This window comes from Lissotriton vulgaris, chromosome 5 (assembly GCF_964263255.1).
Source record: "Lissotriton vulgaris chromosome 5, aLisVul1.2, whole genome shotgun sequence".
Classification (NCBI taxonomy): Eukaryota; Metazoa; Chordata; class Amphibia; order Caudata; family Salamandridae; genus Lissotriton; species Lissotriton vulgaris.
In genome coordinates this window covers 877,155,720-877,183,510 of record NC_141693.1, presented here as the reverse complement: position 1 = coordinate 877,183,510, position 27,791 = coordinate 877,155,720, and the positions used below count along the sequence as shown (strand labels likewise).

At 42.8% G+C, this 27,791-nt stretch overlaps 1 protein-coding gene across 1 annotated transcript in view; it reads left to right on the top strand.

Moving 5' to 3' along the window:
* TFAM (transcription factor A, mitochondrial) overlaps positions 1-27,791 on the top strand; it is a 270,156-nt gene that overhangs the window by 73,103 nt on the left and 169,262 nt on the right. Inside the window, exon 2 of the mRNA XM_086922455.1 lies at positions 395-546. Within this exon, the coding sequence (XP_086778581.1) occupies positions 395-546 (152 nt within the window). The remainder of the gene's footprint in view (positions 1-394; positions 547-27,791) is intronic.

The following is a 27,791-nucleotide window of genomic DNA, read 5'->3' as shown; positions in this document are numbered from 1 at the left end:
TACACCAACGCAGTGACCTGCCCTCTATAAGGAAAGGTGTTAGAACTTTGCCTGTGTCATGACTTTTCAATGTGTTTCATTGAAGGTTTTCACATTTGCCCTCGCCTAGACCAGTATTTGTAAGGCTGTGGCCGTTCACGCATGAATCCCCCCGTATTCATCAGGGGTGTTTATTTTGTGCTGGTACATTTTCTAGAAATTGAAAAGGTGTCTACTCTCGCTAAGCATTCCAATCTCTGCCATTATAAAACAAGGCCTCTTCCAAGTCTACTCTTCAGACTGAAAAGAGTTAATTGATCATTTGCGTATTTTGTCATGAAAAAAGTACAAGACCCAATTCTATACTTAAGCTTGCCGCTCCTCTAGTATGAATGCTTTTTGTTTCTGCCCGCAGGTGTCGCAGTAGCATTATCACCTGTCCCTTCGGCTCAACGGTGAGGTGGTTCACGAACACCACTGGTCCAGATAACCGTCCAAAACGGCCACTCAGTGCTTATATCCGCTATGTGAAGGAGAAACAGCCACTATTAAAGAAACAGTACCCAGGTATGATGAAATAACAGGGTATTGGGTTAACAAGCAGACATTTAATGCAGTGTTAGCTTGTATGTTTTGGATCTTACACAGCATTGTGTTTTTTTTTTGCTAAAGTATGGATTGGAGGGATGCATGTAACGAGGTATGATGAGACGTAGTAAGTCATCAGAACGTATTTGTGAGGGGGAGGGGATAGGCCATTAGACCATTGCTAGAGCGGTTATCAGTTTAAATTAAATCCAGTTTACCAGGAATCAGTTTAAATAAAATCCAGTTTACTATTACACAAGCTGATCTCCCTCTGGGTCTTCTCTCTCTGGTCAATTGACCTTTGCCATTGTTTGAGAAGATCAGGAGCAATACATCACAATAACTATAATCGCAATTTCCATTCTAAGTTCAGTCAATAATTAGAGTTTAGAATGAGTTAAAGGGTTTTATTATAAATCTTTTAGTAAGTTATCTTTTATATCACCAGTACATTTTAGTAATTAGATTCTAATTAGAAATCAATAAGAAATCTGTTAATCAATCATAAAAATGCTTTCAGCGCGTTTCATAAGGAAAAAAATCCCTATTCTAAGACTCAGGCAAAACTAGGTGTCAGTAAGAACCCATAAAGAGTCATAGTTTAGAGAGTGGGAAAAATAATAAAGCTTCATTAATGGAGAAGTTCATATATTCAAGAATCATTTACAGCAGAACTTCTCATACAAAGAGTTTCAAGAAATTCAGAGTCTCAGAGAAACGTGGAATAAAGGAGGGTAAAAAGGATCTGGGGAAGTCATAAAGACCGGTAGCATGGAATAATGGTCTGCGAAAGTGCGGACCAAAATTGGTAATCTACTCTAGGAACATGCACTATTATTATAAACAGTCAAAAACAATGTTGCAGTTAATGTTGGTCTTTTCATCCAGTCAGCTTTCGGTGTTCTCCTGGAAACAGGATCACTAGTCTTCTCAAACAAGCATTAGAAATGCAATAGGTCTCGCAGCATTAGAGTTAGTGCTTTTAGAATTGTTTATAGGTTTTTTGTTGTAAATCTTTTGCATTTTATTTTTTTGTAGGCAATGCAAAAGAATTACAAATCAAAAAAGCAATAAGCAAATGTAAAAGCTTTAACTAAAAATCCTGCGAGACCTATTGCACTGTGTGAGGGTGAGTGAGGGTGAGTGAGGGTGAGTGAGGGTGAGTGAGGGTGAGTGAGGGTGAGTGAAATGGAGTTAAACAAGCCCAACGTTTAAAAAAATCACGAAATCAAACCGGATACCCTTAGCCTTGTAAGCATGTAGGATTTTACAACTATGAAAAATACACAATTAAACCCTCCATACAAAGCTTGATGTTGAATTAAACAAACAGTGCCAACTCTGAAACGCTAGGAAATGCAGCTACATGTGCACAGCGGGCTTGTGTGAAACTTATTCCCCGAGTTCGTTGGATCGACGAGGTTCCGGCTCACAGAGAACTCTTGTCTTCTGACTGAAAATGTTAAAGAAAAAAATGGCCAAGTTTGGCACTGGCCCAGAATCAAAGTTGGTAGGAGGCGGGGTGTACTCCTTCGAGAGCTGGAGTAGATGGAGAGGAGGGGCGTCTAGGCGCTCCCTGTACCTCCGTGGCCTGGGGTAGAGGAGGAGCGGGGACATGTAGGCGGGCCCTGTACCTCCCAGAGCTGGTGCAGAATGGAGTCAGTCGCAGCTGAGTGCACACCTCACCGGGCCTGTAGAGAGGGAGGGGACAGGCAGTCGAGGAAGGGGGACTGCCTGCGCCTCACTGGGCAGGAGAAGAATCCGCATGCAGGCAGTGCTATTATCCACCCACCTCAGGACGGTGGAGAGGTAGAGCTGGCCTGGCATGGTTCCAAAATGGCTCCATACCATGTGTGGCAATTTGTTCCAGCAGCGCTTTGCGTTCTGTTTCTGAGGCGCCGTTTACCATATTAAAAGAAAATCTCCCACTTCAAGTTGCAATGTTAAGTTGCATAAAAAGCCAATGCTGGTTAAAGGTGTAAGGCGTGGCATCGAGGCACTTGTCAGCTATGCGGGGCATTGGAGGCCCGGTGTGCAGTACAGAGGTCTGATGGAGAGAGAGAGAAGCCGAGACAGAGTATGCACCTAGGGCTGTTGGCGAGGGGCCCGAGAGTACGTAGCACGGACCCTGCAGCTCGCATGCATTGACTGAGGTGGGCCAAGTACCAGATGGAGGCGCAGCCATGGCGGGGCGCCACCTCGCAGGGCTGGGCGTGAAGGGTAGGGGGCTGGAGAGAGGTGGGGCACGGAGGCATGCTACGGAGCCAGGGTCTTAAGTCAGGGTGGGGTCTCCTCTCCCACTCAGACTGTGGTGAGAGACATTCTTTCCAATGAGAAGAAAAATAAACATTGAGAGGTTGAGTGAAAAGGAGGGAGGGCCCCGGTTTAGAAGGGAAGGGAGTGTACACCGTGTGCTCATTCCTCAGCTTAGAAACTCCGAATTCAAGCGAAGAATACATTACAATTACCTACAAACCACGAGTTTGCATTACAAAGCACAAACACCGACACACGCAACCACGGGGTTTATAGATGCCGCCGCTGAGGAGGGGTGAGGCAGGCGGGGCAGAGCTGAGGCTGCCAGGGAGAGAGGGAGGAAAGGTGTAGAGCCGAGGCAGTGTCGAAGTAGGGAGGCACTACTGTAGTGCAGACTCCTGCTAGGACTACAAACCACACCACATGCTTCTCTCTGCCCCCACAATACCACTCATAGCTGTCTGCTCCACTCAAAGGACACTGACGGCCTGACTCTAGTTCCAAAGCCCACGTGTCAACTAGCACTTTGTCCACAGGTACAATCCTACAGTGGCAGACGTCACGTGATCTACCACAGCACAAAGTGAAAGTGAATATCACTGGCAGTGCCCAGCAAGCGCTGACAAAGTTCCTTGCCGAAAACGTGCAGGCGAGGTGCGACACGGCCCGGAAGACGCAAGGAAGAGAGGGGAGGGGGAGGAGAAATGCGACACGGCGGGAGGGGGCGGGCAGGGGAGGGGGCCGAGAGGGGAGAGGTGCGACACGGCAGGAAGACGAAAGGAAGAGAGGGGAGGGGGAGGAGAAATGCGCTGTAGTGCAGACTCCTGCTAGGACTACAAACCACACCACATGCTTCTCTCTGCCCCCACAATACCACTCATAGCTGTCTGCTCCACTCAAAGGACACTGACGGCCTGACTCTAGTTCCAAAGCCCACGTGTCAACTAGCACTTTGTCCACAGGTACAATCCTACAGTGGCAGATGTCACGTGATCTACCACAGCACAAAGTGAAAGTGAATATCACTGGCAGTGCCCAGCAAGCGCTGACAAAGTTCCTTGCCGAAAACGTGCAGGCGAGGTGCGACACGGCCCGGAAGACGCAAGGAAGAGAGGGGAGGGGGAGGAGAAATGCGACACGGCGGGAGGGGGCGGGCAGGGGAGGGGGCGGAGAGGGGAGAGGTGCGACACGGCAGGAAGACGAAAGGAAGAGAGGGGAGGGGGAGGAGAAATGCGACACGGCGGGAGGGGGCGGAGGGGTAAACAAAGACGTGCACGCGCCCGTGACTTTTAAGGTCAATGCGCATGCGCATAAGCTCAATGCGCATGCGCATTGACCTTAAATTTATCGTGCACTGCAAGGAATCGCCACGATTCCTTGCAGTGTGGATAAAGAGTGGATAACTCGCAATAGTCTCGCTTTGCTCGATGCGCATGCGCATCGACAAAAGGCGAGACCTAAAAAGACTCAAGTCTACAGACAGCAATGTTAGTTTAGAAACTTACATTTATCAGTTTTAGACTCCTGCGAAACATTTTTGTTTTCAAATCGTTTCCCCCATACTACAGTGCATGTCTAACGTGTTTCCATAACAATAATCTATGTAAAGTGTGAAACCTCTGTATTAACGAAAAGGAAACATTTAGTATAAATCTGTTCATTTGAAAAAACAATTAAGATAAAATGTCAAGTTCATTTTTAAATGCTGCATTCTTAATGTGAGGTTTTCTTCATAATTATAAGTGACGATTTCTAATCCTGTGTTAACAGTGGTCTTTGTGTAAGTAAAAACATTCTGCAATAATGCACCCACACCATCTATCACTTTTATTCTTACTGGGTACATTTTGGCTCCAAAGTTTTAAAACCCTAAGTCGTTCAAGATTCCGAAGAATGGCTTTGCCTTGTTTTGGAAGTTTGATAAATCATTTTTTTCTTGTGTTGTTTGGATCAAAAATATGTTTTACTTAGAAATGGCACAAGTAAGTCCAAACAAGAGGCACGGTCTGTCCTGTTTAATCCACGTAAGCAGTTTATCGAGCCAAAAGCTTTCTATGTTGCCTAATCTTAACTGGCATTGAGCTTTATGCCGAGTGGCGAATCTACCCAGTGGTGAAAAAAAGTGCTGAAGGATCTTATTTGTCATAGAGATAAAATCTAGATACTACCTCTGGTTTACTACTGCGCTGCCAAAGTAAACAGAACATGAACAGTAATACAAAATGTTAGATGATTGTTCAAGTCTAACTGGCACATGTCATAGTAATCATAATTGGAAAGCACGCTATTTTTATTCATTTATTTTTTTGTAATGTACTAGACACCAGCCCCAGGCACTTTGAAGAAATGCTTCGCCAGCTGTAAAAAAATGATGACACTCCCCCTGCCAAATACATATCTCTTAAGTTCGCAATGAATTGGTATTCACATTATAAATGCAATCATTGACGCCACTGCATTAGGCCACAGCTGGCCCGTAGTACACTCCTAATACACTCAGTAGGGATACTGGCAATTAGTAAAGCATTTTGTGACTGTAAATTCCACAAAAACAGGCAAAAACAATCTGTATCATCAGTAAAATGTACCCTCTTCACTCAGTGCATTTATAAGGTGCACACTACCTACTTTCTCCCCTCTACTCCCTTACCCACATCCTTTCTGTCCTACACATCGTGGCCTAGAAGACCTCTAAACCTGCTGCCGTTAAATCACTGTCCTCATTATTGGAAATATTAATGTTTGAAAACTGTCATTATACAACTACATGTACCTATTAGGCGGGCTTCAGATGCTGCGCCTGAATAGTGAGGACTTTAAAAGTAATTATTTGTTTTTCATTTGGACACTGAGGCCCTCCTCATAATTTGGCTGGACATTAGAGTCCTTGGACCTTAGGGCACGGGCCCCTCCCCTCCTGAAATTGAGAATTACTGCTCAGATGTGGAGTTACGGGGTCCTTTAATGGGCAGTTTTCCCACATCTCTGCAAAAAGAATGCTGACCGCGCCACCTTCTGTGAGCAGGCAGAACGTGTCCGTGTGGGAATTGAAGGGTAGTGCAGAGATTCAGTGTTTTAGGCACGCTTCTGCCTGTCTAGGGGAGCATTTGCAGCTGTTGCAGAGTGCGCTCGGGCTGGGTATAGCTGCTTTTCGCGCCACTGCATCAAATGCATCAGTGACTTGTGCTATTTCAACTGACATTATCACTCGGGGTGAAATAGTCATGGGTCCCACTTAATACTCGTAGTCCCAGGTATGAAATATCAATTACACACAAATGCTTCGGCTATTGGCCAGTGTAAATGTATATTAACGAGTAAAGTTTAAACCGGCCTTACCTCACTACATGACTGTTGTCAAGCCTTGCCTTCCACTTCCCTACTCAAAGTAGTCTAGAACTCAGTGTGACTTGAACTTTACATACACACTTAAGAAAAAATACCGTGCATGTGCAACAATGTATAGGAAATGGTTGTGTGATGGAACAACGCAAGCCATTACCATGCCATCATTACAACAAATGTATCTTTACCACGCATGCCTTTACAATGAATATGCCTTTGCAATTAAAATGTTTGTTGTAAAGGCATGTATGCTTGAGGCATGTGCGTGGTAAATAATTTCAGGTAAGTATAATATAAACCTCTCCCTCCACCTTCCCACTCCTCTTTCCCCCTCTTCACCCAAATACCCACCCTAAAATTACTCTTGCCACCCAAAAACTCACACCCATCCTACAAATACCGTTTCCACCCAACAACACATACCACCCGTAAACCGATTATATGCATTCCCTCTTGCTAAGGCGAGACGTAGTTGGCACTCCAGATGGTGTGCCGCATAGATAATTCCTTTATTCACAAAGACTTTCCCAATATATATAGGTATATGTTTATATGTGTATGTGTGTGTGTATGTATGTATGTATATATATATATATATATATATATATATATATATATATTCACTGAAAAAAACATAGGTTATAGGCCATATATAGTTAGGGATTTGCATTTACAAAACCTTGAAAATTCACTGAAAAAACCATTGGTTATAGACCATATATAGTTAGGGATTAGCCTTTTCAAAACCTTATTTTACTCACACAAAACCATTGAAATTTCATATATAGTTAGTTCCACTAACTATATATCGCGCACCCGCAATCCACTGCTGATGATGTCACATATTACATCATTCATGACATGGTTAGTGACATCACTGATGACATTACTGATGACATCTCAAATGACATCACTGATGACATCTCAAATGACATCACTGATGACATCACTGATGACAACATCCAGTGACTGTATGTTTCTGTAAAGTTAAAATATGTCTTACATATTGAAGAATGAGTGGATGTATAAGTGTCTGGATGAAGGATTTAGTAGGTGCATGACTGACTGTATGAGTGAGTGATTTAATGTGTCTCACTGAGTGAATGGGTTAGTGACTAAACTGTTTTAATTTGTGCATCATTATATCTGTTGTTCTACAAACTGCTGCATATGTTGATCAGTAGCTATATGAGTAACTGTATGGGTTATTCATTGGTTGTCCAAGTATTTGTATGGGAAACTGAGTGTGTGTGTGTATGGGTGGCTGGGAGGTGTGTGACTCTGTACATAGATGTGTGAGTAGTTGATTCACTATATGTATGGATTCAAAAGTGCATGTGGAAACAGCTGTATGGGCGGTTGACTGTGCATGAGTGTATTAGTGAGTGAATGGATATTTCAGTGCTACATGTCAAAGTAAGTACATATGTAAAACACAGTACATGTGAGAGTTGACATATATAAATAACTGTGCATAAGAGCCAGTGAATGTGTGAGTGGCTGTATGGATCATTGTGAACATGTATCAGGGATTGTATAAGAGAGTAAAGTAAATATGTGTTAGTATATGTGTGAATAAGTAAGGTGTGTATAACTGTATAGTTGAGAAAATGGAGGTGTGATTGATTTTTTGCATAACTGACTAGGTGTGTGAGTAACTCCATGGATGAGTGACAGTCTGTGAATGTCTGTTTACACTGATTGTATCTAAGGTTATATTAGAGTCTGAAGAGGTTCATGGTATTATCACATGAATGATATCATCAGTGATGTGATCAGTCATGTCATTTGAGATGTCATCAGTGATGTCATTTGAGATGTCATCAGTGATGTCATTTGAGATGTCATCAGTGATGTCATCAGTGATGTCACTAACCATGTCATGAATGATGTAATATGTGACATCATCAGCAGTGGATTGCGGGTGCGCGATATATAGTTAGTGGAACTAACTATATATGAAATTTCAATGGTTTTGTGTGAGTAAAATAAGGTTTTGAAAAGGCTAATCCCTAACTATATATGGTCTATAACCAATGGTTTTTTCAGTGAATTTTCAAGGTTTTGTAAATGCAAATTCCTAACTATATATGGCCTATAACCTATGGTTTTTTCAGTGAATTTCATTGGTTTTTTAATAGCAAATATCAAAAGCTGTAAAATGTCAAGTACGTGATAGGTAAAAACTTTTTCATGTTTATGCACGCTGATGTGCTTTGAACGCTGCCCCTCTCCCCTCTTTTCTCTTAGTAGTACTCTCTCTTTGCAGATAGTGAAGAGTAGTTAACGCAGGCCTTTACCCCCGTTGTAATCCGTCGTGCCTGCTTGTCTCTCCATTTGATTGATTGTTATCCAAGCATTTACTGTTTTACAATTGATTCTCTTTGGTTCATTCTCTATTTACAAACAAGCACAAAGTCGCAATACTCTGTTTAGTCTTTGCAGATAGTGAAAAATCGTGTAAAAAAATAAAAGTAATCGAGCAAAATCAGTAGGCCACTAATTGGATCTCTTTTTGACCTCGCTAAAATAGAAACATTAGGAACAACCCTTCATGAGAAATACGAAAATAGTGAGATGAACTGAGCTCCACACCATGAGGGCTGCAAGACAGCTCGGCTCCGTCACCCACCCCGCCCAAAATAACGACAAACCCTATGCAAATATTAAAAATATAGACAACACACCAGCAGAGTAACAGGGTAAAACATTTTATTAAATAACTATTTACATTACGTTGGTTTATGAGATGATGTCAGTAGTGGACCGATGTGTGAATAGGTCGGAAGCAGCACAAGGCGCCAAGATCTGGATGGCAAGTCCTGGATGTTGGGTGCCATAGTTCAGAGTTCTGAGTTTGAGCCTTTTTCAATGCCTGCTTTTTGTTGTTTCCCCTCCATCAAAAACAAAAAAAACATATAAAACTGTGCAAAAATACAGAAAAATCAAAAAATGTTTAGAAAAGCAGTGCTTGTAAGACTGTCTGAAGCTTATTTCCACCTACTGCAGCTTCACTATTCTCTAAGTGAGGGTCGTTTGTGGACCTGACTGCATTTGAAAACAATGTTATATGGTACCTCCCTAACCGCTTGACGGAGGCCCCCGAGGGGCGGTGTGATGGCACGGACTCGGAGAAGACGCTTGGCTCCGACCCCCTCCCCAAGTCTTATAGCACTGGTGTAGCCTGAGATCGCCCCCGACATAGGCGGCCGGCTCCCGGGGTCCGGCGGAACTTTTTGCCTTTTGATGACTCTTCTATTCTGGACTTTGTCCCACAATCCGTTTGACCTGAAGACACGCTGTAGTGGGGCGCCCCTTTACCGTTTTAGTTGCCATTCCGCCCGCTTTTGCTACACTGTGCCTCTTCCGCCGTTCAGCTGTTTACCGCCCGCTTTTGCGACTACAGCGTCTCGCTCACCATGTAGTTGAGTTGCTCCCGCTCTTGCGGTGCAGCGATAGGCGACTGCCACAGGACTCTCAAAATGGCGGCCGGCTCTTCAGATTTGGGCGTGGTCCACTAAAATGGCCCTGGGACACCTTGGAACTCGGACGCTTCCCTGATAGGGCTTGGGTCCCATTCTCGAAAGCGTCTCCTCAGCCGTGAAGATTCTACAAAAGTCTTGGGGGCCCCCGACTCCCGCAGGCTTCTGGTGGGGAGCGGCTGCCATGTCTGCTCGTGGAATGGCCACGACGGAGCTACGAGATGGTAGTGCTCTCATGCTGACGCCAGCTTTAGTCTGAAACATCCAGAAACACTGTAGACTACCAATTCGATCAGTTCCGGTAGCGCCCCAACATGACCCGGTAGAGAAGAACTTGCCCTCCCCTCTTTGACTGATGGTTCTTGTTGCCTGTCCCCTCTGTTGTCATTTAACAGAACTTTTTGGACTGCTGAAAGGGGTTGTGTTCCGAACGCTGGTTGGTGGAGACATTTTGACTATATTCTTGACCTACGTTGTCGCGTACTGCGTTATATGACACGCCGCGTTAGCGCACCCGGAAGTGATCCGGGGCGCGGCGCGCAGCGCGTAACGTAAGCATAACAGGTCATGTGACTTGTTAATAAAACTTTTCATTGGTTCATTTTACTTTTGTTATTTTAATGATGAAAAGCTTGGTCATATGACCTAAAAATTACGCTTTTTATTGGTTTAGAATATTATTTTTTTTAAACATATATGTTATAATATTCCAGGCTAATGTACTTTCCCGGAAAATTTACAACTGTCCTGCAAGTAAAATATATTCCTTTTTCGAGAAAAAGGGCGTTTCTTCGTTCCATGACGGAGCCGTTGAGTAAAAGAGACTCGGCCTGCTGTCTTAGTCGCCGATACGCCTGATTATCAGATTCTTATCGATCACTTTATGTTGCAGGAGTGGAAAACACAACTGCCCTTGACCATTTATCTTTACTGCGTTCCTACATATTATACCTTTTATCCGTCTTGTAATTGGACTGCTTTATTTCACTTGCCTTTTACTGATTCGAAAACAGTGACTAAAAGTAAAAACTTTACCAATGTAAATACTACTACCATGTTTTGTTTTAAAAACCTTTATTGTGAAAATGTCAGTATACAAATACGGGCCTATAACCACGTGGGCCGGCCATGGAGCAAACTGAAATCGTATATGATGAGGAGACATTTACATTATAGAGGAACGTAACGAGCGAGCCATTAGGTTGCAAGAACTAAGGTGTCTAACAGTTGCGGAATCGGTGGACGTACATTTTGTAATTAAAATACGACAGGGCCACTTACAAAAAAGTTATCTAGATATACATTTGCGTGCAAGTACCATGGGTGACGTTAATTCAAACTTTCAATAGTACAGTAATCAATAACACATCAGAACTTAATATCAATAGGGATGTCGAAATATTCAATCAATTCTCGTCCCCGCCCGCCATGAGCATCAAAACTGCATTCATATCTCGTGATATCAAGGTTGTTCAACCAGTACACAACAAGGAGTTACGAGTCCCATTTATACCGGCGCCATTTTGGGCGAGGCCGGGCAGGTCCAAGATATAGTCAAAATGTCTCCACCAACCATCGGCCAGACCAGAACCCCTTTCGGCCCTTTATGCTACAAGATGGTGTCTTCCATTCAGAAAATATTGTTGGCAGCATTTTGAAAGGAAAGATAAACAGCCATTCTCCTAGTGAGTCTCACATTGTTACATTTAGGAAGAATGTTGAAGAGTAGTATGTGGAAAATCTGAAGCCATTTTTCTACAAACTCTCAATCAGCCTTGGATGGAAAAAAAAATCCTGAAGAATGTACAAACTGAAAACCAATTTTTGTCTGTATAGCATCAACAGCAACGCTTGAGTCAGCTTTGTGTCAAGCCGCCATTTTGATTCAATCAATAACGTCCCCCTGCACACATTCAGGGACCTGGTCGTGTCTTCAGGTGAAACGGATTGTGGGACAAGAAGCAGAAAGGAAAAAAGTTCCGCCGGACCTCGGGAGCCGGCCGCCTATGTCATGGGCGATCTTTGGCCACACCAGGGCAATAGTGAAGCTGCAGCAGGTGCAAATAAGCTTCAGACAGTCTTACAAGCACTGCTTTTCTAAACATTTTTTGATTTTTTTGTATTTTTGCACAGTTTTATATATTTTTTTTGTTTTTGATGGAGGGCAAACAACAAAAAACAGTCATTGAAAAAGGCTCAACAGTGCAGGGCGCCTTGTGCTGGTTCCGACCTATTCACACATCGGTCCACTACTGACATCACCTCATAAGCCAACGGGGCACCCCACGCCGACTTTCGGCGCAGCATTGTAGGATGGCCACACCAGTGCGGCAATTTGCTGGACACCACCTCGGTGCCATCCGGATCTCTGCGCGTTCGACTCACTGTACCGCAAGAGTGACCGCAACTCAGCTGGACACGCCGTCTTTCGGCGCAGCATTGTAGGATGACCACACCAGTGCGGCAATTTGCTGGACATCACCTCGGTGCCATCCGGATCTCGGCGCGTTGTGCTGCCTTCGGCCTACTGTAGCCGCAAGTGCGGACGCAACTCAGTTGGACGGCGAGTGAACAGATAAGGGGCGCCCCACTGCAGCCGAGGAGCCTCCATCTTGGGGGAGACGCACAGCCCCCACTGACTGACGCGATCTCACAGGCCAATGGGGCGCCCCACGCCGATTTTCGGCGCGGCATTGTAGGATAGCCACACCAGTGCAGCAACTTGCTGGACACCACCTCGGTGCCATCCGGATCTCGGCGCGTTGTGCTGCCTTCGGCCTATTCGCACATCGGTCCGCTACTGACGCCGCCTCACGTGCCAACGGATTTTCTACGCTTTTTGTAGCCCTATGCCGCATAACAGGTCATGTGACTTGTTTATAAAACTTTTCATTGGTTCATTTTACTTTTGGTTTCCTAAAGATGGAAGGCTTGGTCATATGACCTAAAAATAACACTTTTCATTGGTTTAGAACATTTTTTTTCCCAAACGATGAAAGCCCCACCTTGTTTCTGGATGTTTCAGACTGAAGCTGGCGTCAGCATGAGAGCACCACCATCTCGTGGCTCCGTCTTGGTCATTCCGCGAGCAATCATGGCAGCCGCTCCCCACCGGAAGCCTGCAGGAGTCGAGGGCCCCCAAGACTTTTGTAGAATCTACACGGCTGAGGGGACGCTTTCGAGAATGGAGCCCAAGCCCTAGCAGGCAAGCGTCCGAGTTCCAAGGTGTCCCAGGGCCATTTTAGTGGACCAGGCCCAAAACCGAAGTGCCGGCCTCCATTTTGAGAGTCCTGTGGCAGCCGCCTATCGCTGCACCGCAAGAGTGGGCAGAAGTCAACTACATGGTGAGCGAGACGCTGTAGCCGCAAGAGCGGGCGCAACTCAGCTGGATGGCCGCCACCTGGGGAGGCCCGTTCACGCCGCCTCCCCCACGCCCCCCCCGGGCCGCCCCACGCCAATTTTCGGAGCAGCATTGTAGGATACCAAAACCAGTGCGGCAGTTTACTGGACATCACCTGGGTGCCATCCACATCTCAGCGCGTTCTGCTGCCTTGGGACTATTCGCACAACAGACCGCTACTGACGAGGCCTCACCCCGCACCACCCGGGACGCCCCACGCTGTTTTTCTGAGCTGCATTGTAGGATCCCAAAAACCAGTGCGGCACCCAGGTGACATCACCTGGGTGCCGTCCAGAACTCAGCACGTTGTGCTGCCTTGGGACTATTCGCACAAAAGACAGCTTCTGACCATTGTTGCTTTTTTTTGTCAAAAATGTTTAAATGTTTTTACAGTTTTTGTTCCGTTCGTTATATTTAAAAGTTAATAAAGTTTTATAATCCTACTTTGTTGGAGTGCTATATATTTTTAAAAAAATCAGGTGAATGGGGCCTTGAATCGGGTTATTGTCATGTGTGGGCTTTGGAAGTGTACTGCTACAGGATCGGACATTTCAAACTCAAATGCACGTTCTTTTTCTTACCTTTCCGAAGCATGGAGCGCAATAGCAGGCAGAGAAAGGGTGATGCAAGTGTTGAACACTGCCTGGCCTGGCAAGTTGCTGGCAGTGCCCCCCCCCCCCCCCCCACCCCCCCACCCGCTCCTGAAAGAGGACACACACACACCGCCGCCCCGAGTACTTAACCAGATCTTTAAAAGACCATGCGCTTGTTCATGAGGCTTAAATGGTTTATCACCCCTTCTAGAACCCCTGCATCGACCCTCTGACGTTTCCTGGAAGAATTACCACGTAACACAATACCAAGCCTTGTCAGCTGAAACCCCCGAGGAATCGTGGGGCAAATTATCAAGGGGGTTTATCTCTGCTTTTTTGGCTTTAAAAGCCAAGAAAGCGGAGATAAAATTATCTCCCTATTACCAAGCTGTCGCTAACACCAGTTAGTGACAGCTAAAAGGAGATAGCGACCATCTTGGGCCCCGCTTTGCATGTCAGTGATATTTATCACTAATGACATGCAAAGTGGGCGTGCCAAGATGTTAGCGACTGGAAACAGTCCCTAACATCGCTATCTCCTATTACCAACTTTTGGAGATATTCGCGCTAAGCGCGAATATCTCCAAAAGCTAACGCCTGCCCTGAGCAGTTCTTAGCCATGTTATCCAATGGGAGGTGGATAACATGGCTAAGAGCATTTGCTCGATAATGCATGACTTTACAGCGATATTCAGGCATTGCTGCCGTTTTTTATCGCATTTGCGATAAACCTTGCTAATAGCAAGGTTTATCTGCGATAAAAATCGCCGATGTGCGGCGATAATTTTTGTCTCTAAACAAGTTAGAGACAAAAATTATCGCTAGTTGTTGTTAATATGCCCCCGGGTTTTTGCTTGCAGAAATCGGGAGGCGGGAGACTAGCACTGAAATCAGTAGTCTCATGCCTGAATCGGGAGGGTTGGCATGTCTGGATTCTCTACAGCTGGGGCCATAAACTACATCCGCAGGGCTAGGTGATAGCCTGGGACCGGCCTGGCATCTAAAATGGCTGCCGTGCACGACAAAATTGTGGCATTGGAAAAAAGGCAAGATGGCGCAGACAATGTTTATCAATAAGGATTCATTTATAACAAAATATTTTATCGCAGTGACAAATTGGCGGTCAACACTTCCTAATTTCCATCAAATCGAACGTTAACAGACGTCACGCAGCAAAAAAAAAAAAAAACACGCACTGCCGCTGGAAGACATGTATCAACATATATGAGCCTCCTCAGCCACCCTCAGAAAACATAAGGGATCAGGATACGTCTCCCGCACCCCCTTATACTTAGTAATTTAATTAAAACGAAACACAAAATGGCGAATTCCCGTTTCGCTACCAGTTTGCGGCCCGAGAAGCGCTTCTACCGTGAAAAATCATTTTTTTTTTATTTTCCCCACGGGACCCTTTAATAACCCCAACATCATTCCTAGGGGGTCAAGAGGGGTCTACCTTGCCCCCTTTCATTAAATTCCCCCTTCGTTTTTCACCTCTTCTTCTCTCTCGATCCTACCGAGAGATAAGATGGCGGCCGCTCCGGACTGTTTAGAATGTTGACAGACACCGGAGAGCCAATCAGCTTCGCATCGCAAAGTTCCGTTTCGCGAAAAGTAAGCGGACCGGAGCGCAGCCCGGAGCGCTGTTACAGATATATATCTTGTTTTGAAAGTTAATTTCTCAAAATCCACTGGAGCACATATATTGAGACCTAGCAAAGGCACATCGGGCTAACAGTCCCTACAATTTTGCCAAGTTTCGTGCAAATCCATTCAGCCGTTCGAGCTAATAGTGAGGCCAAAGGCCGTATGGAAATTAACATGGGAAAAACGCGTTTTGGGACCCCCCTTTTTTCTCGGCCCCCCCTTGACGAAACCCCCCCAAATTTTCAGGGGCTGCTCAGAAACAAAATGTGCCATTTTCCTGAAAATTTCAGCCGATTCCGTCCACAAACGCCAAAGTTATTAGACATAGAATTTTCAAAAGTCCCATAGGGAAAAAATCCTAACTATATATACTTACTGGCGACAGCCAGTAGGTTATATATATATATATATATATATATATATATATATATATATATATATATAGCTGCAGCCTCCCAGAGCTCCGTATTGCACGACCAAGGAAAACCACACGAATCCAGCGTAACTAAAGGCACAAAGGTTTATTTAAAAGCTGAGCCTAACAGAATCTGACGCGTTTCGGGCATCGCCCTTGCTCACAGACAGTCAGTAAGTAAGACAACCACAGTTAAATAACTGGTGCTCCACAGTTTTTTTTCAAGTTACATTTTTTTCTTTCTCTTGCATTACACCATGTGATCATAGAGATAGAAGACATACTACATTCATAGTACTTCGTAGTCTGTTTTCCAAACATTTTTTGCCAGGGTCTATTTCAAACAGTGTAAAATGGTTAAAATCCACACTTTAAAGGTCCATACATTAATCCTTATAAAGTGCATTATGTGACCAAAATAAAATAAATCGGACACTAAACATTCCAAATCAGGCAAAGTGACTGCATATAATGCTAAAATAGTCCATTTCTGTTGTGCTATGCTAAAGTTAACTTAAATCCAATACAATATTACGGATACAACCTTACCCATGTGCAAATAAGAAATAACGTGCATTATGCACTGATCTATAAAATGTATATGGGTCACCAAATTTAAGCAAATAACAAGAATCATGTATAAATATGAATACATTTTAACAGTAAAGTGCTGATGTAGTTTGTGCAAATTCTTGCCATAATACAGGCAATATCTTAAAATTGAACCCAAGTAATAGAATTAAAAAAAGCAAGATTACATTTTGATTTTAAATATCCTTATAAAGTGCTATGGCAAAGTGCAAATTACACGACTATATATATATATATTCAAATAAAGTGATAAATGCATTTTTGGTGCAAATTACGCAATATTGTAAACAATTGAATGCAATGCAGCAAAACAAAAGGGGAAGGTTCTTAGGTAATCAAACGTAATATAGCAGCAACATTGTGTGTATATAGGTGTGTGTATATATATATATATATATATATATAACGCTCCAATTCCTCTTTGTTTCAAAAGAAGACAACAGCACTCGAGAGGTACTTTCAAACGTGCAGGTTTATTTCATGCAGGCACTCTCCACAGACTCGTTTCGGCGTGTTGCCTTCGTCAGTTTGGTAACAGTGATTTTCACTTTTAGGTGGATTAAATACACCATTTTCACTTTCTTACTCTATACATAGAGATAGATAGAGGACAACCCCACTATAGACGCTCTGGGCGCCATCTTGGAATGTGAATATGTATAACCTAGGAATTATCACAGATTGTGCAATAAAGCCCATAGATGGGCAAATCCATACAGGTAGTGGGTATAAACAATAGATTATATGTTTCTGATGTAAACAACAAAAATAAAGCCGTGGATCGGCTAGGGTCCTCTATCTAATAAATCACATAATGGTCCACCAATATCTGTAGACATTCAACATCTATTGTTACCGTATAAGTCGCAAAGCAGTACAACTCACATTGTTTGAATCTCAGTTCATCACCATGATTATGTAGGTAATAAAGAGTTCCAAAATCCTTAAAACACAGCGTTATTAAATGCTAAGACATATAAAGGTTGTAGGCAAGGGAAGAAACCCTAGGAGAATGATCAAAGTCCATTCAACATAAAGTTATGATTGGATCTAGTGAGTGTTCTGCAGATTAGGCGACAATAGTACACAAAGGGTATGTGCTCAATAAACAGTTATGAATACCTTCGCAAAACGAGCAGACAGCCACTCCAGTGAACATCGGATTCTACATCACATTACAGCTATATTTAGAAGTCAATTATAGGCTCTCTAGTCATCCAAAGTTCTTACTACTGTACTTCCCTGTTGATTCTTACAGATGGGGAAGTAATATGGACGCTACATGGCCTTAACGGTACTATGTATTCCTGTTTTATTTACCCAGGTGAAAAGCCATCTCCTCCCCCGCGTTCAAGCCCCTGGGGTACTTCGTAGAGAGGTCTATAATGAAGCTCGATTCAAGTCTACGGAGTCGTCTGAGGCGATCTCCGCCCCTTACATTGGGTGGTATGGTATCAAGACAGAAATATTGTAATAGTTTCCGGTCTCGTCCATGGACCTCCGCGAAGTGGCGGGCCACTGGGTAGCTGGGGTCTGCCTTGTCGATGGCTCTCAAGTGCTCCATAACCCTTAGCTTCAGTTCTTTAATGGTGCTGCCTATGTAGCGGAGGCCACACGGGCAGTGCAGACAGTAAACAGCGTATTGTGTGCTGCAGGTGATAAACTTTCTAATTGGTATGCTCATTCCTGTATCTGGTATAGTTTACGAGAGAACTCTCTTGCTACTCGCACAAGCTTTGCATCTCCCACAGGGAAAAAACCCTTTTTGATCTTTTAAGGTGTTTACCCTAGGGGGAGGTTTTTCCAGATGGCTCCTGATGAGTATATCACCCACAGACCTTGCTTTACTGAATGTAACTAATGGATTAAGTGGAAGGTCATCCTTTAATACAGTGTCCGTTTGCAGAATATGCCAGTTCTTTTTAAGCATTCTTTTCAGGTCATTTGCTCCGGTGGAATAGGGAGTGATCAACCTAAATTTATTGATGGTGGTGGTTCTGTTTTTGTCACGGCCTGATCCATCTGGTCTGGCAGTGAGTAAACTCCCTCTTGGTATCTTTTTTACCCTTCTCAGCGAGTCATACAGTAGGTCTTCGCCATATCCCCTTACCTTGAAGCGGGATACACATTCAGAGGCAGCCGCCTCGAAATCACAATCTCTGGAACAGTTTCTACGAATTCTCAATAGCTCTCCGTAGGGGATGCTATTGATAAGTTGCGGTGGGTGGCTGCTGCTGGCAAAGAGTGTAGAATTGCCAGCAGTCTCTTTCCTAAATAGGCTCGTGTGTAGTTGCCCATCTTCAACAGACACCTTCAGGTCCAAATACTCCGCTGCCACAGGAGAAATAGATCCCGAAAAGTGTAAGTTGAGATTGTTGTTATTGAGCAGCTTGATGTATTCAGTGGCTGTTGTAACATTGCCGTCCCAAACGATGAAAAGGTCATCGATGTATCGATGCCAACACACAATAGTGCCCACCTCCTGCCCAACCTTACAGCTCCTGGGTACTTGCTCCTCCCACCAGCCCACGAAAAGGTTCGCGTAGCTGGGAGCGAAGCAAGTACCCATCGCCGTCCCTGACTTCTGTAGATACAGTTGTTCTTCTTACAGGAATACATTATTGGTTAGGCAGAATTCAACAAATTCCAGTATCATGAGATTGTGTCTGGCGAAGCGCATCTGGCGCTGTTCAGGAGCATGTCTTATTGCTTTCAAGCCCTGTTGGTTTTCAATGATTGTATATAGGCTTGTGATGTCAAGCACCACAAGCAGATATCCTGGATTCCACTGCAGATCTTGTATTTTCATCAGGAAATCCTTTGTATCCCTGACGTATGATTTTAGATTTAGCACCAAAGGGAAAAGGCTATTGTCTATGAAGCGTGACATGTTCTCTGTCAAGCTGCCGATTGAAAAGATAATGGGGCGTCCGGGTGGACTCTCTTTACTCTTATGCAGCTTGGGTAGATGGTAAAAGGTGGGAATCATTGGACAGTTATTGCGTAGGAATAAGTGTTCATCTTTACCCAGCATCTGTAGGTCGTACCATTTTTTGATAAGAGTATCATACTCTTTTATTCTCTGTTGGTATGTATTCATAGTACATTTAGTGTAAAAGTTATCGTCCGAGAGCTGTCTCAATGCCTCGGTCTTGTAATAATCCCTACTCATTAAAACCACGTTCCCACCTTTATCAGAAGGTTTCACCACGATGTTATTGTCTTTTTTTTAGGTTCATTAATGCCTCATATTGCTGTTCAGTGATGTTGAAGTTGTGACTGGTATGGTTAGACTTGCGGTATCTCATGAGGTCATTTATCATGGCTTCGCTAAACGCATCCACAGCGTCCCACGGAGACTGGGGAACTAATACGGAAGGAGGTTTGAAATTGCTCTCCTCTCTCTCTTGATCGATCCCTTGCATCTCTGCCCTTTGAGCAGTATCCAAATGTTGCACATCTAGTGTCTCTTCTCTTTCAAGATCTTCCAGAGCTTCTACTGTTACTAGATCTCTACTGCTCAGTGCATCCGTTGCTGTTATTCTAGCCCCCTTCTTGTTGGGATCTTGGGTGTGGGGTCGTAGTTTGAAATACTTATGAAGTTTAAGTGTTCGCGTGAAGCGAAACAGGTCAATCCGGGTTTGGGTATATTCCAGTTCTTTGTTGGGGCAAAAGGTTAGTCCTAAGCTGAGAACTTCAGTTTCTTGGTAGGTCAGTTGTTTAGACGTCAGATTAACAACTGTTAGGTTGGCTTGTTCTTGTGAGCCAATCGCATCTGGTGTCACTATTTCTTGGTGCGGTTGCGGTTGACCCAGCGGGAGTTCCTTGTTCCTCCTCTTCCTCCTTTTTCCGCCCCCTGACCTCCTCGTCCTCCTGGTACTCCTGTTACCCGCTCCTCCGTATCCGGGGGTTTGTTCTTTCCTCCCCAGAGCCACGTGCTCTGGATCACTTCGTACTCCTCTTGAAAAGGGGTTTTCTTACTCCTGCTCTCCTGTGTTCCGCGGTTCTGTCCCCGTTGTTGTGATTGCTCAGCTTGCTCATCGCCTGACTCGTTTTCAGTTACCTCAGATTCCGTGGTGGCGATGTCCGGTGTTGTAGATGTTCCAGTGGTTGCACCTGAGCTTTTCAATAAGGCTTTGGCTGGGGCGTCAAATTTCTTGGCATAAGTTAGGACACGTCCTGTTAAATAATCATTGGCATCCCGCTCGTACTTTTCTTGTTTCCGATTCCTTATTTTGGTCTCGTATTTTACCAGACGAGCTTTCATTTGTTCTTTCTTCTCAGTAATTGTCAATATGATGCTCGAGTCCTTTTCTTTGTCTAGTTCATCATTAATTAATGAGATCTCAGCCAATACTTTCTCACGGTCACTCCATGCATATTTTATCAGGATTTTTCAGGGTCCCTTCGCAGTACGTGGCTGCATGTTCAAACCAATCAGTGAGCAATTGTGGATCCGGGCATTACACCATGTGATCATAGAGATAGAAGATATACTACATTCATAGTACTTCGTAGTCTGTTTTCCAAACAATTTTTGCCAGGGTCTATTTCAAACAGTGTAAAATGGTTAAAATCCACACTTTAAAGGCCCATACATTAATCCTTATAAAGTGCATTATGTGACCAAAATAAAATAAATCGGACACTAAACATTCCAAATCAGGCAAAGTGACTGCATATAATGCTAAAATAGTCCATTTCTGTTGTGCTATGCTAAAGTTAACTTAAATCCAATACAATATTACGGATACAACCTTACCCATGTGCAAATAAGAAATAAAGTGCATTATGCACTGATCTATAAAATGTATATGGGTCACCAAATTTAAGCAAATAACAAGAATCATGTATAAATATGAATACATTTTAACAGTAAAGTGCTGATGTAGTTTGTGCAAATTCTTGCCATAATACAGGCAATATCTTAAAATTGAACCCAAGTAATAGAATTAAAAAAAGCAAGATTACATTTTGATTTTAAATATCCTTATAAAGTGCTAATGCAAAGTGCAAATTACACGACTATATATAGTCAAATAAAGTGATAAATGCATTTTTGGTGCAAATTACGCAATTGTGTGTGTATATATGTATATATGTATGTATGTATATATGTATGTATATATGTATGTATGTATGTATATATATATATATATATATATATATATATATATATATATATATATATATATATTTATATTCCAAGGTTGTTTTCTTTAGTCAAAGAAACAAGGGGACACAGCGGGGCTGGGCGAGATCGCTTCTTCCGAGCCTGGCATAACGCGTTTCGGCGAAGCCTTCCTCAGATGCCTCTTGTGCTGTTGGATTCCATTTAAAAACAGTAGTGCTTGCCCATCCCCTAAAGTAGCGTGGGACACACCTGTGTCGCATTCCTCCCAAGGCACTCCCACTGTTGGTGTTCAAGACTGCATTTACCAGCATGCAGTTGGTTCTCAGCGTGAAAGTGTGGTTCTGTCAGCCTGAGTTGTTATGCTTCACAGTTGAAGGGCTGACATCGGCCGCTGCACAGGTTGGAAACCGAAACTTGTGCTGGACAGAAACAGTCTCTTGAAGCCCTCTCTTCACACCGCCCGCATCCCCGTCAGCAGTGTGTCTGGAGACGCCAATTGAAGTAGCGACGTCTCTCTAATATATATATTCACTGAAAAAAACATAGGTTTCAGACAAGTTATAGTTAGGAATTAGCATTTAAAAAATCTTAGAAATTCACTGAAAAAACCATATGTTTCAGGGCTGTTATAGTTAGCTTGACATTTCACCCGTACAAAACCATTGAAATTCCTTCGTTATAGTTAGTTCTACTAACTATAACTCGCGCGCCTGCAATCCACTGCTGATGTCACATATTACATCATTCATGACCTGGTCAGTAACATCACTGATGACATCTCAAATGACATCACTGATGACATCATTCAGTGAATGTGGTTTGGTTCGATATTTAAATATCTATTATATATACATATAGTAATCTGCATTGAAGAATGAGTGGATATATAAATATCTAGATGGAGGATTTAGTAGCAGTGTGATTGACTAGTTAAGTGACTCATTTATAGTGTCTTACTAAATATATTAGATAGTGACTAAACTGTGTGAAAATCTGTATCACTGTCAGTTGGTGTGTAAACTGCTGCATCAGTTGATTACTAGCTACATAAAGTATATATTAGATATTGATTAGTTAGGTAAGTATTTGTATGGGACAGTGAATGTGTGTGTGGTTTGGTGGGGGCTGTGTGACTGTGCAAAGATGTATGAATAGTTGATTCACTAGATATATGAGGTTAAGAGAGCATGTGGAAACAGTTGTTTGGGTGAGTGAGGTGTTTATGACTGTTAATGAGCAAATATATCTCTTAGGGATACTTGTGCAACAAAGTAGAAAAAAATAAAAGGCAGTGTATGTGACAGTTGTATATTAAAAACTATACATAAGTCAGTGATTGTGTAAATGACTGTATGGATGACTGTATACTTGTAATAGTGATTTTATAAGACACTAAGTACGAGTTACTATCTGTAATAATAAATGAAGTACTGTTTGCATAAGTGTGTAGCTGAGTAAATGTAAGTGTGATCAATAGTTTACATAAGTGAGTAGGATGACTGTATAAGTGAGTAGGATGTGTGCTGGCGTGTCAATGTCGATATAGGTGTATAAGTGCATTTGATAGTGTTCTATTGATTTGTAACATCGTGTATAAGTCAATTTATAGATGAGTGTTTAGAAGTGTGTGTAGACCTAGGAATCACTGAGTGGGTTTTTAGAAACTTGTATTGGTGTGTCAATGGTTTAAAAAATGGTACTTTGTATTTTATACTGAGTGATTAAAGGTTATACTACTGTGTGATAAGGTGTTTCAGATTGTCACGTGGATGATGTACTCAGTGATGTCACTGACCATGTCATGAATGATGTAATATGTGACATCATCAGCAGTGGATTGCGGGCGCGCGAGTTATAGTTGGTAGAACGAACTATAACGGAGGAATTTCAGTGGTCTTGTACGAGTGAAATGTCCAGCTAACTATAACAGCCCTGAAACCTATAGTTTTTTCAGTGCATTTCTAAGGTTTTTTAAATGTTAATTCCTAACTATAACTTGTCTGAAACCTATGGGTTTTTTCAGTGAATTTCAAATGTTTTTTAAATGACAATTTTCAAATGAAATAAGTTATGTTTATTTTTTTAATACTGATTTTCTACATTTCTTCTAACTATTTATTTTTACATATTTTATTTTTTAAATTACATTATTACTTTTTAATATAATTGGAATTTTTTTTATAAAATATTGGAATTCAAATATTTTATTTTATATTTTTATTTTAATATATTTATATTTTCTTTACTGTTTTTTTTCAAATTGTTTTTGGGAGTCGCTCCCCCAAAGCGTACCTTTCTCGATCACTGCGCGGAGCCTAGCCGCTATTTTAGGAATGTTGAGAAGGATCCGCGTAGGGTGTGCGATGGGTGCGTATTTTCATGCACGATCGCTATGAGACCGGTATGTGACTCCAGGCGCAAACGCGACACATGCGCATTACTTTAAACGCCGCTCACGTTTTTCCGCGTGACGTCATGTACGTGTTCGCGGTGGGTGCTCGACTCCCGTGAAATTTTTAAATGTCTAAAATTATATATATATATTTAATATACATATTAGGGCAAGACATTATCTAAGCTAATCATAAAAATAATATCTTTTTACTTGTAATAAACTTATATTGCTTTTAAATTCAATTTTGTGAAGTCGCATTGGGTACGTGCTTTCCGTGCGCATGGTGAGCGGACCCCATGTGACCTGAAAAAAAAAGATTTGATTGGTTCATAACATTTCAACATTTCCCATTGTAACTATTGAAGGACCCCACCAATTTCAATCCTTCTTCTTAGTGCTTCTTTGGAGACACATCTCTCACCTGAGAAACTTTTTTTGGATCATTTCTTTTGTGATATTTTCCAAATTGTTGACACAATATCTTCAGGACTGCAGCCTGCACAAGAATCTGACTATTCTTCAGAAGAAGAATTTGTTGCTGAACCTCCATGTCCTCAGAGACCTACATCGGTGATATGGAAGGTTTTAACATTCCCTTAAGGGCAAAAAAAGGTGAATGCCACGAAGGTCACCTGCAGAATTTGTGATAAGGTTCTATCGAGAGGCAGTCCCAATAGGAAGTATTCCTGCGGTACGGCTAGTATGTATAAAAACAACATGGACAGGACCTCCAGCAGGTACAGGTCAGGGATATTACCCTGGCACCTGGTCTTTTGATGATAACCGGTTGTTGTTAAGAAACTCCTCACCCACCTACCTGGTAGGTGGCATACATCATCATCGGGCCCAGCTGGATCACCGAGTGCAATCCAGCTGTGCTGCAACGCCTGTCTACAGTGGAGCGGGATTTCATGTGAAAGTGAAAGTGCTATGTGTGGTGAATTATGTGCTAAAAATGCCTATAGGAAATGCCCTTTTAAAAGTTTTAATTGCAGGGTCCTATGGCATGGGTAAAAACATAGGCAAGATATAATTGAGGTGAAAATGTCCCTCTATATCTCAATCAAGAAGTTTAGGTCTACTAGTTTCATCCTTCTACGATAGTCTTGAGGCTTTTTTCAGGACCAATAGTGTGCGTGGCCAAAAAAGGTATGGATGGCCACTGTGGTGTATTAGTGTATCAACGCGCACCCTAAAGTGCGTTGTGTATGTAGTGCATCAGTATACTCACAGATCCTGTACTTAAAGTATTTTATATTTACGAGTATCTTGGTACAGGGATCCTGTCTCACGTGGGAGTGCTAGGGGACCGTTTGTCTCCTCTAGCGGTACTTCAAGACCTAGTACGTGGATCAGGTCCTGATAGGGGTTTGAAGCTATCTATGTGGTAAGGCCTAAGTCATTGCAAGAGTACTTGGGTACTGACTAAATGATTAAAATACTGCAAGGATACTGCCCGGGTGAATTTATAAGTGGTTAGGTTTTGTCGCAATGAATGGATTAATACATGGTACTGAATGTGTCACTAGCGGAGTCCAAAGTGAGTGTCAGGGTGTTTGCTGTAGTGTATGGACACTGACTGAGTAATTGAAGGTGTGAAAGACAGATGTGTAGGTGGTTAGAGGACTACATGCATAGTGGATAGGGGTTTGAAGCAGTCCATGTGCTAAGGCCTGGCTTACTTCATGAATACTTGGGTACTGACTGAATGATTACAGTACTGCAAGGAAAGTGGATAGGTGTTTGAAGCAGCCAATGTGCTAAGGCCTAAGTCATTGCATGAGTACTTGAGTACTGATTGAATGATTCGAATACTGCAAATAAATTGCCTGGAGGAATTCATAAGTGTTTGGGCTACGGCACAGTGAATGCATTAGTACATGCTTCTGAATGGGTTACTAGAGGAGTGCAAAGGGAGTATCAGGATGTTTCCTTGAGTCTATGGACAGTGACTGGGGAATTGAAGGTGTGAAAAACAAATGTGTGGGTGGTAAGAGGACTGCATGCAGAGTGGATAGGTGTTTGAAGCAGTCTGTGTGCTAAGGGCTGAGTCATCCCATGAGTACTGACTGCATGATTAGAATACTGCAAAGAAACTGTCTGGATGCATTTATAAGTGGTTTGGTTATGGCGCAGTGAATGGATTAGTACATGGTGCTGAATGGGTCACTAGAGGAGTGCAAAGGCAGTGGCAGGATGTTTTCTGGAGTCTATGGACACTGACTGGGGAATTGAAGGTGTGAATGACAAATGTGTGGGTGGTTAGAAGACTGCATGCATAGTGAATAGGGGGTTTGAAGCAGTCTATGAGGTAAGGCCTGAGCCATTGCAAGAGTACTTGGGTACTGACTAAATGATTAAAATACTGCAAGGAAACTGCCTGGGTGGTTTTAGAAGTGGTTCGGTTTTGGCGCAGTGAATGGATTAGTACATGGTGCTGAATGAGTTACTAGAGGAGTGCAAAAGGAGTGGCAGGGTGTTTGCTGTAGTGTATGGACACTGACTGGGGAATTGAAGTTGTGAAAGACAAACGTGTAGGTGGTTCGAGGACTGCATGCATAGTTGATAGGGGTTTGAAGCAGTCCATGTGCTAAGGCCTGGCTCACTTCATGAATACTTGGGTACTGGCTGAATGATTACAGTACTGCAAGGAGAGTGCCTGGGTGAATATATAAGTGTTTGGGTTTTGGCAGAATGACTGGATTAGTACATGGTGCTGAATGGCTCACTAGAGGATCACAACAGCAGTAGATTTCTAAGCAATTATGTGTCAGGAAAGCGATGAAATAACCACATGCTTCTGTCACAATGGTTGCAGAAGTGGACACACTCACGGTGTGATTCTAGACAAGCAAAACTATTCCCTGGGCTATAACAGGAGAAACTCACTAGTCTGGAATGGGTAAGGTGACAACATACATTCTACACATTTCACTACTGGACTCTAGTGTGAATGCCTGACTCATTTTGTGAATGCATAAGCAATAACTGGGTTCAAATACTACTGACATTTGACAGCAGGACAGCTTTTTAAGCACTTACGTGTCTGCAAAGACATGAAATAACCACATGCATCTGCCACAATGATTGAACAAGTGCACACAACTCACAGTGTGATTCTAGACAAGCAAGACTATTCCCTGGACTTTAGCAAGAGAAACTCACTAGTCTGGAAGGAGTAAGTTGACTGCATACATTCTACACATTTCACTACTGCACTGCTAGTATGAATGCCTGACTCATTCTGCAAATGCATAAGCAATCACGGGGTTCTAATACTACTAAAATGTCACAACAGGACAGCTTTTTAAGCACTTATGTGTCTGCAAAGACTTGAAGTAACCACATGATTATGCCACAATGGTTGAACAAGTACACACAGACTCGCAGTATGATTCTAGACAAACAATACTATTCCCAGGACTTCAGCAGGAGAAACTCACTACTCTGGAAGGTGACTGCATACAATCTATACATTTCACTACTGCACTGCTAGTGTGAATGCCTGACTCATTCTGCAAATGCATAAGCAATCACGGGGTTCTAATACTACTAAAATGTCACAACAGAACAGCTTTTTAAGCACTTATGTGTCTGCAAGACTTGAAGTAACCACATGATTATGCTACAATGGTTGAACAAGTACACACAGACTCGCAGTATGATTCTAGACAAACAATACTATTCCCAGGACTTCAGCAGGAGAAACTCACTACTCTGGAAGGTGACTGCATACAATCCATACATTTCACTACTGCACTTCTAGTGTGAATGCCTGACTTATTCTGCGACTGCATAAGTAATCACTCAATTCTAATTGTACTGAAATTTGACAACAGGATAGCTTTTTAATCACGTATGTCTCAGCAAAGACATGAAGTAACCACATGCTTCTGCCACAATGGTTCACAAGTACACACAGACTCACAGTGTGATTCTAGACAACCAAGACTATTCCCTGGACTT